This window comes from Xenopus tropicalis, chromosome 4 (assembly GCF_000004195.4).
Source record: "Xenopus tropicalis strain Nigerian chromosome 4, UCB_Xtro_10.0, whole genome shotgun sequence".
NCBI classification, from domain to species: domain Eukaryota; kingdom Metazoa; phylum Chordata; class Amphibia; order Anura; family Pipidae; genus Xenopus; species Xenopus tropicalis.
The window spans coordinates 103,692,560-103,711,369 of record NC_030680.2 but is presented as its reverse complement, the minus strand read 5'-3'; the positions used below and the strand labels follow the sequence as shown (position 1 = coordinate 103,711,369).

The following is an 18,810-nucleotide window of genomic DNA, read 5'->3' as shown; positions in this document are numbered from 1 at the left end:
TGGGCACACCTAAATATTATAATTATGTAGCCACAACTTTTCTAACATGATGCTGTGACCTTTAGTCAAATACAGTCAAGTAACCTCCCTATCCAGTTTTAAAGTTGCCAGCATTTCAGTAGCTCAGACATATGGTCATTACAAAGCTGAAAACAGGAAGGAATAAGAGTTGTTGAATAATACAACTCACTGTCAACTCATTTCAACCCATTTAAATGTTGCCACTGCTTAATACAGTGAATGTAAATTATAATGTTTTACGGTAAATAAAATAGGCTTGTCTACTAATACTAATACTACTAAAAAAATCATATCATGGAGAGTTAGACCTAGTATGTAACAGTCACCAGCATACCATTTCTCAGTACTTTTTGAAAAATGTTGATTGATTTTCTTCCTTATCTTGATTTACAGCATAAAGAGGCACCGTAAGGGCTTTGGACACACACCATGTTGCAAAGATCCAGGAATCTATACATATCTTAAGGCACAGTAAGGTCAAACCTGAAGCTCATAAAAATTCCAGAGCTCACCCACATCCTATTAATTGGACAGAATTGCCTGACTTACACATCATCTACGAAGCATGGGTACGGCATCTGTTGTAAGTAGATTCCTGCTGGTACTTCAGTGCTTGTCTGGCTTTTTATAATGCCATGGTCGATCATATCCTGAAGATAAGCAAAGCCTCCCCAGATGTACCTCATATCTTCAACTGGATCTGCTCTTGGTCCTGGATCCCAGTATCTAACATGAAAAAAACTTCATAAATATGTTTCTGAACATCAGTTAACTGAGCTCACTGTAAAGCAACTCATAAATTTCATAATGTATTTCTACTGCTCCCATGAGCAGTTAACCATAGCAACCAATAAAAAGTTTGCTTTAAAACAGGTGGCCAGTAAATGCCTTCTGCTGATTGGTGCTGATGGGTTACTGCTCCTGGGCAAACTTAGTGGTTTTATTATTACATAATCTCATATATTTTAATGCTTTAAGTCAGGGGTAGGGAACCTATGGCTCGGGAGCCAGATGTGGCTCTTTTGATGGCTGCATCTGGCTCGCTGCCAAATCTTAAATAATAAAAAAAATAACGGGGGTCGTGGCCTGCGCTCGGCAGATAGAAGACGTGTTCTAAGCCTTAGAACATGTCTTCTATTGGCCAAGCACAGGCCACGCCCTCCTCCTCATTGCATCCGCATCCGGCATCCTTGGCACCCACCCTACCTTGCCCCTGCGCTCGGCGGATAGAAGACGTGTTCTAAGCCTTAGAATAGGTCTTCTATTTGCCAAGCGCAGGCCATGCCCTCCTCTGCATCGCATACGCATCCGGCATTTTCGGGACCCACCCTACCTTGCACCATAGCATCTGCGGCCAAACATATTGTATGGCTCTCACGGAATTACATTTTAAAATATGTGGTGTTTATGGCTCTCTCAGCCAAAAAGGTTCCTGACCCCTGCTTTAAGTCTAAGTTCTTTGGCTTAGGTATTTCCATGTGTCTTTGGATACCTGTATCGAACTTGTACAAATCAAATGACTGGTGCTTGAGACACAATGCATCACAATTGATACAAGCACATCAGTAATAATACACATGTTGGCATGTGGTTGAAATGGCCCAAACACAAAGACAAACATAAGAGCCCTTGCTGATACAGGCACAGGACTGGCAGGATGTTGCTAACACACACTAGTGTCTCTTACACCCTGGAATCCAACTGAAAGTGTTAAATGGAGTTTTAAAATGTAGCAATTTTCACCCAAACCTAGCAGACAGACCATTCATTTTCTATAGTTAACCCAATTATAACATATAAAAAATAAAGCAAATCTTCTAGCAATATTTTTCTCCTTTATCTGTTGAGAATTAAGAACAATAGTATACATGTTGTCTTTTATCTACCTAGTCTGAAAGCTTTTGATCAAAAATTATTTGCATCAGAAATATATGAAACACAAAGGCAAGCAGTTTGCTGTGTGCCTCAGTTCTAGCCAAATACAGGTCCAGATTACTCAAGGAAATTAAGAGGTTTAAAGTTCTATTCTATTTCATGTGATTTACCTGCATATTTTAATGTGGGCCACCCATCTGCATACCCATTCACTCTAATCCCCTTACTTAGAAACCACGACTGATAGACTAAAGTGCTGTAGCACAAACTCCGACATGCGGCCCCCAAAAGCATAGAACTGGCACAGCAAGCAAGGGAAATAGTTCATCTGTGGATTACCTTACTAAGAGTGTGTATTACAAAGACAAGAATTCTTACAATTTTGAAACTTGGCCCATATTGAAATTAAATTGCTGAATTAATATTTTGTTGCACAAAACACTAATAAACAGCTGCCCTTTCTTTCATTTTAAAGTAGAAACTGTGTTTCATTTCCACATCACCATAGAAATACAGCCCATATAAACTATACATTTGTACTAAATTTAATTTAAAATAAGATAAGAATGAAAATATGTCCCTGTTTCTCTGTTTCTACCCCAACTTGTATTCCAGTAATATAATTTTTAGTTCTCTCTCTCGCCTTTTGCAGCTTAAAGCGCATTCTTTGTCATTCTTTATTTATTTATTTTATTTAAGTGGGAAATATCGTAAAAATAGAAATGTAATATAAGCTCTATTCATTTTTTAAAAGGATCCAGTTACTCTTTACTGCCCCCCTTCTGAAATCTGTCTAGCTACCTGCAGCTTTGTGTTAGAGTTACCTTTAACACATTGTCTAGGCAAAGGGTGCACACACCAAAGTATTTCACCTAACTGTCAGAATCTAACTAATACTCCTGCAGGAATAGTGAGAGAGATTGCTGAGAGAGGTGTAATTAAGTTACTACTTGTTTCTGAAATGGCACAGAATTGTAAATTATTTCCATACAATGATTGATTAAGCTTATATTAAGGGGTGCATTTACTAACATTAGTTTTTTATTTTTTTTCATGATTTGTATTTTTTTGCGCTAAGACTCAAAATTTTCTCAAGAAAAAATTGCTAATTTTTCACTATTAATTTGGATTTTTACTTACAAATGAGGGATATTATGACATATAGATATAATCTGAATGTTATATGTTATATAATATATATATAAGAGAAGGAATGACTCACTGGGGAAGTCACTAGGGTCTCAGGGAGGTCTGAGTTAACTTGTGACAACTTGTAGTTTTGGATAAGTCACTTGAATCAGACACCTAATTGTGTAAGATCTATGAGACGAATGTCGAAAATACATTATGCTAAATAAATAATTAGTGTACAACAAAGATTCATGCAATCAGTTGCAACATATTATATTAAGTAGAATTAGTCGCTCTTCTTGTTGTTTGTTTTTCCGTATAGGGATCCCAAAGAAAAACACCAAGATTTAGAAACGTGTGTATTTTAACTATACAGGGAAAGATTTTGTTTTGTAAGAAAAGGTGTATCTTGCGACATGCTCTCTGGCTAATTGATTTGCTCTAAGTGCTCGTTATAAATGGCACATGCATAGAACTCTAAAGCACAGGAGAGGATGTGGTGCCATGACCAGTAAAGATGTGGTTAGTGGGGGTGAAATCTGTGGTAGGAGAAAGTAGACTAGAAAAATAATTTGGCATTTTAGTAACTTTCACTTTACATTTTCACAAAAAAAAATCTATGAAACACCAAAATTCTGATTTATGGTAAAGGTTCACAAACTAGAAAAGAACATTTACCATTGCAATGCCTGTGTTACTTATCCATCTAGTATACTTTCCAGTTGTCCCTGTTTGGCCAGCACAGTCACAATATGCTGACCCTAGTAGCTGTGAAAGACTGACACAAACTCAAATGACAGAATTTCCTGCTGGAAATATGAATATATGAATATGATCCAGGCATTTATGATGTACTGTAAGTCCTTGCAAGCAGGTCCCTTTGACAGCTAAATACTTTGTTTCTTATTTGCCCTACTGACCTACTGTCAGCCTTGGGCCCAGAAATAGACAAGCCTGTCTAGAAAGTTTCCTGGTGATTTCCCATGGTGATTATATACACCCATGTGACCCTTGAAACCCCCATGAAAACCGAATCTCTTATGTCACAAAAACAGTACTATGATTAAGCGTGCAAACAAGAAAATAAAGAGGATTATAAAAAAAAGAAAACTCATGTGATGAGAGTGCCCCTTTAAAAGTAGAAAGCAAGAGGCTGAAAAGGTCAGAAAGGTTAATAGGTTAGTGGGCAGTAAACTAAAGAAAGTGTCAAACAAATCATTCGTTCACCAGAAATAGCAAGCTATTTATATATCTGTCCACATGTATAAGGTGCAGATGAGTTAACTAATGACAACTGCCATGAAACTGTAATTGTCCCCAAATCCAATTAATGAGAGACTGTTTTGTCGGCAAGAAACATTTTGGGAAAGGAATGACCTACTTCCTCAGCATGACAAGTTCTTGAGGTTTCTGAGGCTTTTTGGAGAGTAATAGAGCCTGAAAGAGCTTTTAGAGGCTTCAGACTTTCTGTGTTAGGTCCAAGGTAGACAATATACGCACGTAAACATTCATACTTAACTTATAACTTAACAGAAAGTTAACTCATAACTTAACAGAAAAAGTTAGATTTCTGAAGTGGCATAAAACAAGGCAGATGCATCATCAAATATGGCATGCTGAGGAAGCAAGAATGGTCATTTTTGAACAGATTCAGTCCAACCCTGGGGGTGGGGGGGGCAGGTCAAACTGTATTGAAACTTGAGTAGTAGTAATAACAACGTGCACAAGGACCTGACCACATGAAAGTGTGTGTTTATATAAGCCAGGTCATACTGATCAAGCAGTATCCTTTTTACATTTAATTTTAAAAATGTCTAAAAAAAAATATCGTGTGAGAGGCATTGTATTAAAAATGAACTATGGATTATAATCATATTTATACATTAAATATTGCCTTTAAATATAATCAACAGATATCTTTTTCATTTTTTTTTATTCAAGCAACTAGAGAGTACTGAAATAGTATTGAATAATATTATGCTAATAAATAAACGATATACATTTCGGGTTGTCTAGGGAGCTTTCAGCTCAAAATGTAGTTGCTCAAAATGTAGCCCCCCCCCTTGACTTACACTGTAATCACCAAAGTGCTTGTACCATTGCTTGTCATGTGATAGCTTACAGATGCATTTTAAGCAACTATAACCTACAAGGCGCTGGTGTTGCTTAAAGTGCCTGAAATATCCCTGTGTGCCATTACCTTAAAGGTAATAATTTGTCTGAAAATAACTATGCTGCAGCAGAATGGCTCTTTTGTCTAGGTAACAATATATTAACATTATGCAAGATTGCTTGGAGACAACACAGTGGCACATTTATTCATTGTATTGCTGTAATGCTCTGTTAACTTATGCATCTGTTTAGAGCACTTGCTTTGCTCAGAGTTCAGCTCTGCCAGGTACAAGGGAATCCTGCACTTAACGCCTGGCAGTGAATACAGGGTTTCCAAGGAACCAGTGTCCCCTGGTGCTCCCCAGCATACAGGTCTGAATGACATGCAAGCTAGGGGGTATTGTTCACATGCTGCAAACCTGTTGCCACCTGTGTATGCTGCGCTGCCAATTGCCTGTTTTTTGCACTTTGCACCTTGCCACACTTTGTAAATGAGGCAGCTGAAATATATGCATAGAGTTGCAGTGGTTTGAGTATACCGATAAACTAGCATTTATTATACCTATAAGCTATGAAATGTAATTTGTCCTACACAAACCATACCTGTAAAATAAATTACTTCTATTTTTTTTAAGATAACTCCTTTGTTTAATGTATGAACATTTGAATATATAGGAACATTTTTCATTTTCATGATCTTTTTTACTTCACATTAATAGACTTATATCCTAATTTATTTACCTTAATAGCTTTGATTTGTTACCTTTAGTTTTCTTTTGCATTTTGCAAAATAGTGTAGTTGTTTTGTAGATACAGAAGAGAATTTAAACCCATACAATAAATAATAAAGACACCAGTGACAACAGCATACTTTGATAATTGCATAACAATACAAATGAATGGAATTTACTGAAATTGAAAACCTAGTATGCTAAATTATGCAAACATAAACAATAATGAATTATTAACATGCTGAGAATGTTTGCCTAATTATAGCCACAAACTACCTATTAGTTCATGATCAAAACTGATATTTGATATTGTATTTAAAACAATAGTGCAGTTCTCCTAGACCATAAAATAACTTTTAAATCTTAATTGAATGCTAAAGGAATCTATTTTCATAAACTCTTTGTTTCACTCATAAGGAATGTGCTATCAGTAATTTGTGCATAAATTTATACTAATGAGATTTCACTATTGCTATGATGATTTGGGGGCTAATTTTGAGTTCTGCTCTGTGCTCTCCATGTATTTAACTGTAAAACACTTGGCACGTTCAGTTGAAATGCACGACCATCTTTAGGGGAGACTGATTTATAATTTTTTATAATTTTGCACTTAAAAAAAACCCAATACTATAAAAAAGGTTTTGAATCAAAAATAACTGCCAGTACTAGGTGAATTGAATAAAACTGCCTAATGGCTCATTTTAATCAAAAAGGTTATACTGTCGACAGTTTATAAAATTATTATAGCTGAATTTTCTTTGCACCATAAGGAAAGATTGACTAGAAATAAAGAAAACACTGAAAATCTGCAAAAATTATATATCAGGAATTAAATAAAAGGGTATTTATCAGAATATGTCTAAGTACCTGTCTTTGATCTTGTTTGTTTTCTCCACTGCATCAATATCCATCCGTATCTTATATTTCACATGGGATGGTAACGTGTTGGTCCATGGAAACATATCTAGAAACACCAGACCAGCCCAGAATTTATTTTCTTCCAACAAGTAAAGTGCATGGTGTGTCAAATGGGATTCATCGTCATGACCTTCAAATTTATCCAATGTCAAACACTGCAGATAACAAGAAGAATTTTGTCATAGAAAACATTAACACCGCACAAAACCTGTTCTCGATGTATACTGACCTTAGAAGCAGACCTTTACTGACTAATGTTAAACTATATCAATATTTACAGCTGAGGGAGGCATTCGTAGACCAATTTCAGGAAGCATCCTTAGTCTATGAGAATTACCCCATAGAAAATCTATTGGTTCAGGAGTGCCCCCCCAAGCTGGTCTCTCGACTCTACTCTCTATTGATCTCAGCCTCGCAGGCCCCCTTCCACAGAATCTACCTCAAATGGAGGTCACTGCTGGACGACCTAACGGACGAGCAATGGGAGGAGGCAACAGAGAACTTATACCATTTTTTGATATCCTCACAAGACAGGTTAATTCAATACAAATTTCTGATGCAAGTCTACTACACTCCGGTCAGACTAAAAGAAATTGGTCGCAGAGATACTGACAAATGCCACAGGTGTCAATCAGACCAAGCAGATTTTTTGCATATGATCTGGAACTGCCCCATGTTCCAGGACTTCTGGAAAGATATTACCACCCATATGTCAGCCCACCTAGCCTACCCTCCTCTCACCACACGCCTGCCTACTTGGCATTCTGGGGGATCAAGTAGGAAGCATTGCCACTAGACTGTTTGCCCGGTCCCTACTCTACTATGCTCGAAAGTGTATCATTCTCCGCTGGATGGGACCTAAGCCCCCTTGGAAAAAACAATGGATTAAGCTTATTAACAGAGCTTTACCCTCCATCAAACTGACATACCTTGCCAGAGGATGGCCAGCAAAGTTTAATAAAATATGGCAACCATGGCTGGACATTGAAGGAGACCCCCTGCCTAGAACAGGAGACACTCCTGACCCACCATACTGAGTCCCTATGTCTCACTAACTTCAATGGGACAAAATATGAAAACTCTCTACCACTTTTTCTCTCTCACCCCCTCTTCTCTCTCTTCTCCCCTCCTTCTTACACCTTGTTTTGTTTGTTTAAAAAAGGAAAATAAAAGCATTTAAAAAAAAAAAAAAAAAAATTAACACTGCACAACAATGGCCATAACAAGTGTATAGTTGCTCAGTTACAGGGGACTCTTATACCTTTATACTATACATATATACTGGCCAGCATTTACTGGCTGGCTAATAGTGAACACCAGCAGCAGGTACCACATGTCTACTGTGTATATTGAATTACAACATACACTTATATATAATAATAATATAAATAATAATAATAATATATACTACCCTTTTTGACATAATCTCATTTAGTAGGGCTTATCTAAAAAGACTAAATAAACACTATCTAAATTATTTCATTCTAAGTGATTGCAGAGGCCAGCTTGCCCCCCTTAGGCTCACAGTGTAATGCAACCCTTCCTTTCCTTGTTCCATTGTGAAGTGATGGATCCTGGATCTTGAAATTCGTCTGCTTTCTGTAAGTGGTGCACAGATTCTTAGGAAAGTATGGAGACTTCAAGTTCCAGAATCCATCACTTTACAAAAAAAAAAAAAGTTAAGGGAAGCGTTGCATTGTACTTTTATCCTAAGGGAGGGTAGGCAACTGGTCCCAATGAGCAAACCCAAAACTATCATGGTTTCCTTTCAATTTGTGGAATCAGGTATGTCAGCATAAAGAATATACATATTTATTTCTGGCAGTTCAGATAGTGTCAATGGATCTCTTCTAAATAAGCCCTGCTGAATGAGCTCATGTCAAAAAGGGGGTTGGCCAGTAAATTCTAATGATTGCTTGCAATTGGGTTATTAGACATAGCACAAACCTTTTATCGCATTAGCTACATAGACTCTTTTCTCTATAAATTGTGACAGTAAAACTGCACGCATTTGTGAGAAAATGGTACGTTGCCTGCAGTATAACAAACAACAAGTTCCATAACTATAACCACAAAGAGCTACAAGTTCCAGACCTTCATTGGTGACTAGATTTGGATTGGGGACTTAAAGAAAAGCAAAAAGTGTTTATTGAAAAGATCCAACGTTTCGAGCACTAACAGTGCTCCTCTTCAGGGTATTATAATACAATATACAAACATATAACATACATTATTACAATTATTGACAAATTGAAATGACTATAAAAACTGCTGTATACTGAGTTCTTCAGGAAATCAAGAAAAAGAGCATGGGGGAGTACCATCTTTATTGCAAATAGCCATGTCCCGTTTGGCACTTTAAAATAGAGATATGACCACATACTCTAGAGAAAGGGTTAAATGCATCATTCTGTGTAGAACTCTGTGTAAGATGAGTATCTCCATGAGAGAATGATTTGTCTTTCTGGCCAAGAAGTGCATTTACCCTGACACATGGCACTACTGTTTGCCACTAATACCTGACACACTTTACAGGCCTCCCCAACCTGCTGGTTACTGGTTAGTCGGACTCACAAATGCTAGTCAAGGGAGATGCCTTAGAATGGTACATTCCGTTTTGTGAACTCTGCATGACCCCACCTGATTTCAGGTCAGGGTTAATGACATGCAGATGAAGGCTTAGTCCTGTGACTCGGGCGGGTAGTTACATTAAGGGAAAAGCAATTCTGGGAAGTCACAAAATGTTAATTTGCTTTTTTACTGACTTCCTTGCAGTTGGGCTTATTTCATTTACAAACAGACAATAATGCTGCAAGATGCTCAATTCCCAGCCTGCATTGTTTGATCCCTTCTCCCAGTACCTTCTGCCCATCACAAACTGACAATTACTCCACATCAAAGTCTGACTACACAAGTGCTTATTCTCTTGGCAGACATCATTTTATAAGTAAAGACGCCTTTGTTTCAATTTTCCATTTACTGAAAGTAGTCTCGCTGACTTTTGGAACATCTCTCAGGGTTTTTTTTATTAGCACAACAGATGAAATGGAATCTTAAGAAGTGATGAATTTAATATGATTTATTATATTTCTCAGCAGCCAATTATATACAGGATACTCATACTGCAGGGTTGGGAGACTTAAGCGGTTTAATTACAGTTTAAACAAAACAGAAATTCCTATAAAATATATCAGATAAGAGATAATGTTGACTGTAGAAACAATGGCTGTGTGAATGTGTGTTTATGCTGCAAAAGATACAAATTTATACTGTAGCTGTATACCTGTAGGTGGGCATATCAGCAGACAATCCGCTCATATGGTGACCTCACCAAACAAGCTAATTGGACCGTATATGGCCATCTTAAGGAAGACTTTGGTGGATTAGACCATTCCAAAAAATCTACCAAAAGTCAACCAACAACATGAGATTTTATGGAATGCTGTAGATATGATAATATGAAAAGCTGGATTGTTTCTTGTCCCAGGCATTGACAACCTCATTTACTATATCTAATTTTTTCTCATTGGATGCAAATGCTGCCTTCATTGTTTCTTTGTGTCCAGCGCTCTATTCACCATATATGTGCCCAAAGGCCTTCAGGGGGCAGCCCTCAGCCACCAGATACTTGGCTAACTCCAACAGCAGAGTACAGCACACTGTACAGGGTTGCCAAGGATTATTGTCAAAACCAGCGAAAGTCAGTCCCAAAACCAGCCCAAAACGCCACTTCAAATGTAGCCCAAAAATAGCACAATATCCACATTAAAAAAAAATATCTAAAAAGTAAAAGAAGGCATATGTTGGGAGGTATGTCAAAGTAGAAATGGATTTAGAGTATTGCATTAACCCCAGACATGATATACATATGGGTGTGTTTAAATACAACTCTCAGAAACCATAAGAGATCCTAAGTGTTAAAGTTTAGGGAACAACTGCAGAAAGTAACAAATGTCATTTCCCCATTTCACTGTAGTAGTGCAATCTCATAACAGAAAGAGCAGGAAGCTGGTTGTAATGCAGACAAGTTGGGACTGAAAGGTTAGAAACAGCAGCAAAGCAGAGTAGACAATGGGGCTTCTTTCTACACCAGACCCATTGCATGCTCGGTAATGTAGTTTTACATTAACCTTGGCTGTAGACTTATTGTGAAATACAAACTCCATTACCCAACATGCACTGGGAGATTCATGCCTGGTTCACTACAGAGGAAAAAAAGTTGGCTAGTTATCAAAGTACAAACCCGCCAAGGCTCCAAAAAGTATCCCAAATCCGTACCTTGGTGGGTTTGTACTTAGTAGCCCAATTTGGAGAAAAAAACACCAGCTTGGTAACCCTGTAGCAAGTCTGTCTGTGCATTCACAGAATGTAGGGTGATGGGGCGGGGATAAAAAAAAAAAAAAGTTGCCTGTGTGATTCAGCCCTAAAATTGCATATCTGGATCTTAGTGTTCCCCCCAGTAATTTGCCAGTGTTCCTAAGGCACTTGCTCCTGCATTTTCCACCAGTCAGGATCCCTCATGGCAAGCACTGCTTTGGCTGTAAGCTGACAAGAGCATCTGGGGGCTCTGAGCAGTGTTTTAAGTGACCACAAGAAAGCTGACTCTAGCCTTGGTCCTATGTCCAAAAGACTGTTAGTAAATAACTGAAACGTATTCCCATGTGCTATAGAGTTGCATTGCTGGTAGAGTAATGCAAGCATACATATAATGAATTGCCATGGATCACTGGACTAGAGCACACACTGGCCCATGGGTGGAGGCATAGCATCAATTTATGACCGCTATGGGGCTTATGATATTGTGGTTAAGATTTAACTCTGACAAAGAAAGCAAAGTCACATGTAAATATGCAGAAAATGCTGAAAAAAAATAGTTTGTGCCCCCAGTAAGTGATACCATCAAAATGTGCTCTCTATTTAAAAGAAAACAATTGAAGAAAAATAATAGTCATAAATTAAATATATTTCCCCCCTATAAGCCTCTGTTTATAGCTTAATAGTTTATTAAAAAAATGTGATTATAGTGACTCTTTAAAGATTAGCCATTTTTCTGTGGGAGTCTGCCTTAGTTTCTCCTCACAGTGTGGAGTGCATAAGAACGCTCATTGTTCAGCATGACTGAAGGCAACAGTTGTACTTTGTCTTCAAGGGTAAGCTCATTTCCCCCCATTTTCAATTATCAGCCTTTCTTTGATACCATTCCATAGTGCCATCAGGAATGGAGGCTGTTCAAGATTCCCTGCTGATAATAAAAGTGAATGGCAAAACAAAGGGAAGACATCCAAAACGAACTGAATTGTTTACCCACTGACTAGCAGGAACATGCCTGACTGGCTCTAAGTTAACTTCCTGCTGTTATTGTGCCATTACCTTGTGTTTATTTGTATGCACATTGTGAAAGAAGAGGAAAATAACATGCTTGGATACAGTGCATTAAAGCATGTGATGAGACCACCTAGTCCACTTAATTAAGTTTAACAGCATATATAAAAATATTACAACTCATGCAAAGAGAATTTCTGATTATGATTGAAATGCTGGGATTAGAAGCAGGCAGAAGTGAAATGTATTTCACTTTCTTATTTTGTTCAATATCTGTCTAATGCATTCTAAGCAACAGCAAACTGTGAACAACAGCCAAAAGATAAAAAGGAACTTGACTAAGGTTGCTTTATTACAGCATTAACAAGAAAAATACATTTATAGAAAGAGTCTAAAATTGTTACTGAGTATGTTATACTTGTGCATGCATATGTCGCCCATATGTAATAAAAAGCACTCATTTTGTCCAGGAGCAGTAACCCATAGCAACCAACAAGATGTTTGCTGCTCCAGGGCAAACTTAGTGCCTTTTATTACATAATCCCATATACATCAGTTATCATGTTCTAGAACCTTTGCACTCTATAGCTGCAGTTGATTCACTGAACACTGCAGATGTCTGTGCCATTTTCTTCTTTATTATGCGAGATGCCATTAGCTAAATAGAACATTCCTCCCTTTCAGATACTGTTTCAGCAGCGCTAGCGACTTGTTTTTTAAGTTCCAGTCTGTATTAATAAGAATGGGCAACAACAGAAGAGTATAAGAAAATAGAGAATAAGAATCTAAGAATAAGGCCTTCCCTGTTATTGGCTGTTTACCATATAGTCCTATAGCTTGTAAAAAATGGTGTAAAAAATATGATTAGGAACTACTTTCATGGAAGAGGTTTGGTGTTGCTGGGAACTGGAATGGCTCCTTTGAAGCAAGAAGTTGAGGAAGACAGACCTTATGTATGAGTACTTGCTAGTGGAGGGCTAGATCCTATCTTTACTTAGTCTAGAAGTGAAAGTCGAGGGCAGAATTATGGTTCGTTATGGAGAGCAGATAGTTAGTACATTAGTACACCAGCGTAGGTAGGTATTTAAGTCCAGACATGCCTAATTTTTTCTTCCTGCCACCATCCCATACAGACCAGTGTTATAGAAATCTCTCGATACAGCTGATCCGTACCTACAGTGCAGTATGGTGGTGGTAGCATGGACTATATATGGCAACCAATCAGATGTTTTGTTTTATTGTTCTACTTGCACCTGCCTCAAATAAGCTAATCACTGATTTGTTGCTATGGTTTAGTGACCAAGTGCAAATTTGCCCAGTGTTTATAAATAAGCCCACAACCTGTTTTAATTCCACAACCTGTTCACCTCTGATTTTCACAATTCAAATAAACATTGCCTGCTCTTTTTTACATACAGTATTTATTCCGTTTTTTCAACCTGTTTTAAAGCTTTTGTATCTGACGAATCCTGAATTCTCTGGTCAATGTAATAATCATAATAAATATCTGTATATTTCTTACCCCCATGTATTGATTAAATAGGCGTATAGCATGATCGGTGATATTAAAGATGTTTCTCCAGTCATAATTCACTTGCCCTTCAGGCCGCTCATCTTGATTTCCATTGTAAAGAAAATTGATTACGTCATCAGCTGTTAACCCCTCATCACCCAGCTGTCTGGTGAGGAATTCCTTCACTGTGGGATTTTTGATGGTGTCCTAAACACAAGAGTACAGATTTTCGTATTTAATTTGCCCTCTATTCAAATAGTGTACTACAGTAAATAAGGAAATTAGGGCAAAATTAGAATGCCCGATGTTATCATGGGAGACACAATATCAAGACTACAGTTGGTCTTATAAGTACTCTTACATTTACAGCAATACTCATTGAACAGCCATCTGCAGTACAATAAATGCAAGGAGCAGGTGACAATTGTGAACATGCTTATATTCCCATTGCACCAAAATGTTGCTCAAAAGGGGGTTATTATCCTTAAATACAGCTTTGTTGCCAGTTACATGTGTTGCACCTACCCGCACCAGGTTCATTTGAACACTGCTGTGAAAGAAGTTCCAAAGCTGCGGCCCCACCTCTTCCCAGGCTTTTCCCATTTGCCTGACACGCTCCAGTTGCTCAAAGGTTGAGTTGGCCTGATATAGAAAGGTGTCATTATAAAATAATTCCTACTTTCACTAAACATTTGTCTGTTTACAAATAAAGGTTGCCACTGTTTTCAGACAAGAACCATTATCTGTGTCATAAGCATTATATTTTAGAAAGCACATAGGGCCAAACATCCTGGGTCAGGGGATAGTTGCGGCCTTGGAGGTAATGAGAAAGTTAAAAAAAACTCCATTAGATCCCACTGATTTCCCATACGTTTCTGCTATAAAGCTGCAAATTATCTCCATCTCCAATTATATCCATCTCAATGCATTGTGCCCAAGTCTGAGCTTTCAGAAAGAGCCAGCGCTACACATTAGAACAGCTTTCAGGTAACCTATTGTTTCTCCTACTCCCATATATCTGTATTTCTTACTATTGAGTGCTATTCTGATATCTACTGGGAGCTGCTACAGGGTTGGACTGGGGGGGTGCAGGGCCCACAAGGGCCTCTGTCTCAGGGGCCCCTGCACCCCCCAATGGCCCCTTCTGCTGGCCTCCACACACCTCCTTGCAGCCCCCCCACCACCAGTCTGACCCCCTTTCCCCAAGCGTGGGTAAATGAAACTTACTGTACCTGCAGCGCGTTGGGGAAGGGAGACCAGAGGAGCGGTGGAGCCCATTCTGGCCCTGATCTTGCTACCTTTCCATTGTTCTGTTGATTGGCTGCTGGCAGGAGGGGGTGATATCACTCCAACTTGCAGCGCAGCAGTAAAGTGAGACTAACATTTATCAGAGCACAAGTCACAAGACTGTGGCACCCTGGGACATGAAGAATATGGCTAGCCCTATGTGAAATTTCAAAATTAAATATAAAAAAAAATCTGTTTGTGTTTTTGAAAAACAAATTTCAATGTAGGATTCTGCTGGAGAAGCTCTATTAACTGATGTGTTTTGGAAAAAACATGTTTTCCCATGACAGCATTCCTTTAAGTACCCAATTATTTGCAGTTCGCACGTTGCCCCAATGATGGAGAATGCTGTAGGGCACAAGAAGCTAAGGAGTCCTGTAGTCACCACCTGCATTTGGCAATACCACCCATACACTGTGCAGAAGAACAGATTAATGGGCACAACCAGACTGCAGAAGGCCATTTCTTTATAGAGTGTATTTTTCCTTTAGGAGTAAACTGCAAAATGGAATAAAAAGCCCTGTGCTGCATAACTGTAAAGACCCTGGTGTCTACACATGCAAATCCTACTATAAAATCTTGATGTGTGACTAGATTTACTAAAACTCAAATTTATCTTGTTTTATTTTTTTTAAACTACAAATAAACTTGTTTCCATGAATGTCACACATTTATGAAAAAATCCGAAGTGAAAATGCACGTGTGGGAAAAAAATTGCAGAAAAGTCAAGAAAATCACGTCTTTAACTTGTCGCATGATAACCACGACTTTTTCGAATTGTTGCAAAATCCAAAAAACTCAAAAAGTTCAAAGAAAAGAAACATTTTCCATGGAAGGCAAGGGACATCTGCCAATTGACTTCTACATGACCTCGACATGTTTTAGGAAGAGAGTTTTCAGAATAAATCTTGAAAAAGTTTCGGCATAAAAACCCCCAACCCCAAAAAAGTCGTGGGTTAGTAAATGCCCCCCTAAGTGTACAAGAAGCAAATACAGTAATGATCAGAATAGTATTTTCCCAGAAGGCAGATACAAATAAAAGCCATCCCTTTAAACAATGTTAACATCTCCTAACAGGATTAATTACAAGTGGCTGATAGCACCTGCTGGGAATTCCATGAACCATAACCACAAGAGCAGTAAAAGGAGCTTTCTTTTCAAGGAACATTGATCCCTGACCTTTTTCAGGATCTCCCTTACTGCAGGCGAATCAGGGGAGTAAAGGACCTTGCCCATTAGAAGAGGCTTCATTGCACTCCAAGCTATTTTTGTTGCAGGGTTAGACTCCATACTCTGAATCAGGGCATTGCAAAATGGCGCTGTGGAATAAATCACACGATAGTGAAGGTAAAGCAAGAACAGTACAATCTAAATAAATTGCTAGATTTCATTGCATTAGTATTGTAGACAGAGTTAAACACACATGTTCCTACTGAATTTCTGGTTAATTCCTCTGGTTTTATCCAACCAACTTCCCTAATGAATTCTGTGTTCTGTGTTCTGCTTAACTGCATGAATTGGTTTTTAAAGAGCATGAATTGAACTGTGGCCTATACACAAAAAGACAGTGGTGGCTGACTAGCCTCTTTTCACCAAGCTGGTTCCTATTGGCCTGAGTATTGTCCCACAGGCATGTTGGTGATCTTTCAAAAATCAATTGGGTAGGCTTGAAGATCCTACAAAAGAGGATTGCACCAACTGGTGGATGCACAGACCCCTATGCATCAGCATACTTGCCATACTTAATTTACACTTACTGGTGGTCTTGTCATAGAGGTAGTAGGTTTCTTTCTTTGTAGAGTTTACACCCAGGAACACTTTGTAGTTATTATCTTCATACCAATTGAAAGAGAAAACTCTGGCTCCTCCTCCCTCAGGATACCCACAGAACAAGTCTGATAAAGAGTTAATGAGCTGAGTGAAGGTCGTAGGTCCTCCATCTTGCACAAGTGGCCTAAGCACCCAAAGTAGATCCTGGATACTTGGCTTCTGGACTAACTAAAGTAAAGGAAAATGTATTTTAAATGCATTCTAAAACAGAAAAGTTTAATATTACATGTTTCAAGTTAATCCTCGACAGGCCTGGACTGGCAGTCTGTGGATTCTGGAGGGGCTGCCATAAAGGAACAGTAACACCAAAAAGATCTTATAATGGTATGCCTTGGTAGCATGCCACAATGTGGCAATGTGTTGGTTAACAGATCCAATTCTGCCCTGTGGATTTGGAACTGTGGAAGTAGATGTCAAGACCAAAAAAAACCCCCAATAAATACAACGAGCAGTGTGTCTGTAACTGTGAAACTGTGGATGCAAAGTCCAAAAAACACAACAACAATAACGAGCTTAATGAGATCAATTATTACATTGCCATTCAGGGAAATGCATAAAACCCCACCACAGAGCAAACATATACATTGTATTTGGTTGCTCTGGGTAGGTAACCCAATAAAAGTCATGCTGCACTCAAAAGACTGTTATAAAACACAAAACAGTCCTGTACAGCAGAGGTTTTAGTGAAACCTATCATTTTAAAAATGCCTGGGGTGCTACAAACCCTTTATCAGCAAAGCTTGCAGTGTCATGTTTATATTCAAGATTCTGCCATATTCATGTGTTTTGCCCCAGTCCCTGAATCATTCCTATAATCATTCTTGGTAGCATGACTTTTTTTTTTCTAAAGGTCAAAAAGCCTAGCGGTTAAGGAAATAAGATATGGTGACTAGGATGAAAAATATGAAACATGAAATTTATTCAGATCACTTGTTCAAATCACATAAACAAAAGTTACATATAAAAATACTGAATTTACTGAATGTATAACTTACTTCTTTCAGAGATTCAGACAAATTGGACATAACTTTTCCCCAGAAGCGGAGATCTATACCACGTGAGCTATAGTCTATCACAGTTGGAAGCTTTAAAAAGACAAGCACAAAAACAACACAATAGGGTATGATACAAAGCAAGGATAGTAGTAACTTTTAGTATTATACTCACAAAAACATAGGTTTTGTAACAGATTTAGCAAAAAGTACCCCATTCTTTAGCACACAGAGATACAATAATTATACAAGGAGATGAAAAATGATGCAAAAAGGCAGAATGGCATGAAAATAAACAGTATCTAGTAGAATTAATTCTGAAACAACTGGAATTCCCTACCAGTCATTTGAACTGAAGAAGCCACTAGGATGAGTGCTGAAAAGTTTTCAAGAAGAAAAGCCCAGTTGTTTTAGACTTAATTGTACTAGATACTGTATATCAGTGCTGTCCAACTGGCGGCCCGCGGGCCGCATGCGGCCCGCGACCCCCCTCTGTGTGGCCCCCCACCTGTCTGGCTGCTTTGATGGCTTACCTTTTTGTAAGCTTTAAATGGTATCAGTACTGTGATTAACTGCCCCCCCCCCCCCCTGTATGGTTCTCACCTCAGATTCAGGCTGTAATCAGGCTGTATTGTTTAAATATGTAATCCCCTGTGTTGTTCACACCTTTTAATCTCTGCATTGTTCACCCCCTGCAGTGTTCACACCTCAGGCTCAGGCTGTAATCACCCCCATTGTTCCCCTGTTCACACCTCAGGAGCAGTAGAAACCCACAAATAATCCCTGCACACTACAAAAAGAACATATACTGAGGTGGTACTGCAATTAAAAAGTTTTTTAATATATAGTTATTGTGCAGACTGTAGGAGCAGTGCCAGCATTGTGTCACTGTAGGCTGCCTGTGTGTGAGCATAGGGCAAGCAGAGTATGGCACACACAGGCAGGGTAGGGAAGGCAGAGTATGGCACACACAGGCAGAGTAGGGCAGGCAGAGTATGGCACACACAGGCAGAGTAGGGCAGGCAGAGTATGGCACACACAGGCAGAGTAGGGCAGGCAGAGTATGGCACACACAGGC

The 18,810-nt window shown here is 38.5% G+C and overlaps 1 protein-coding gene across 2 annotated transcripts in view; it reads right to left on the bottom strand.

The window, feature by feature from the left end:
• abca4 (ATP binding cassette subfamily A member 4) overlaps positions 1–18,810 on the bottom strand; it is a 123,023-nt gene that overhangs the window by 66,913 nt on the left and 37,300 nt on the right. For both annotated transcript variants that reach the window (XM_031900048.1, NM_001011033.1), the window contains 7 exon segments: positions 17,736–17,825; positions 16,668–16,908; positions 16,090–16,229; positions 14,149–14,265; positions 13,633–13,830; positions 6,738–6,943; positions 571–747 (listed from right to left, as the gene is read on the bottom strand). In XM_031900048.1, coding sequence (XP_031755908.1) covers positions 571–747; positions 6,738–6,943; positions 13,633–13,830; positions 14,149–14,265; positions 16,090–16,229; positions 16,668–16,908; positions 17,736–17,825 — 1,169 coding nt within the window.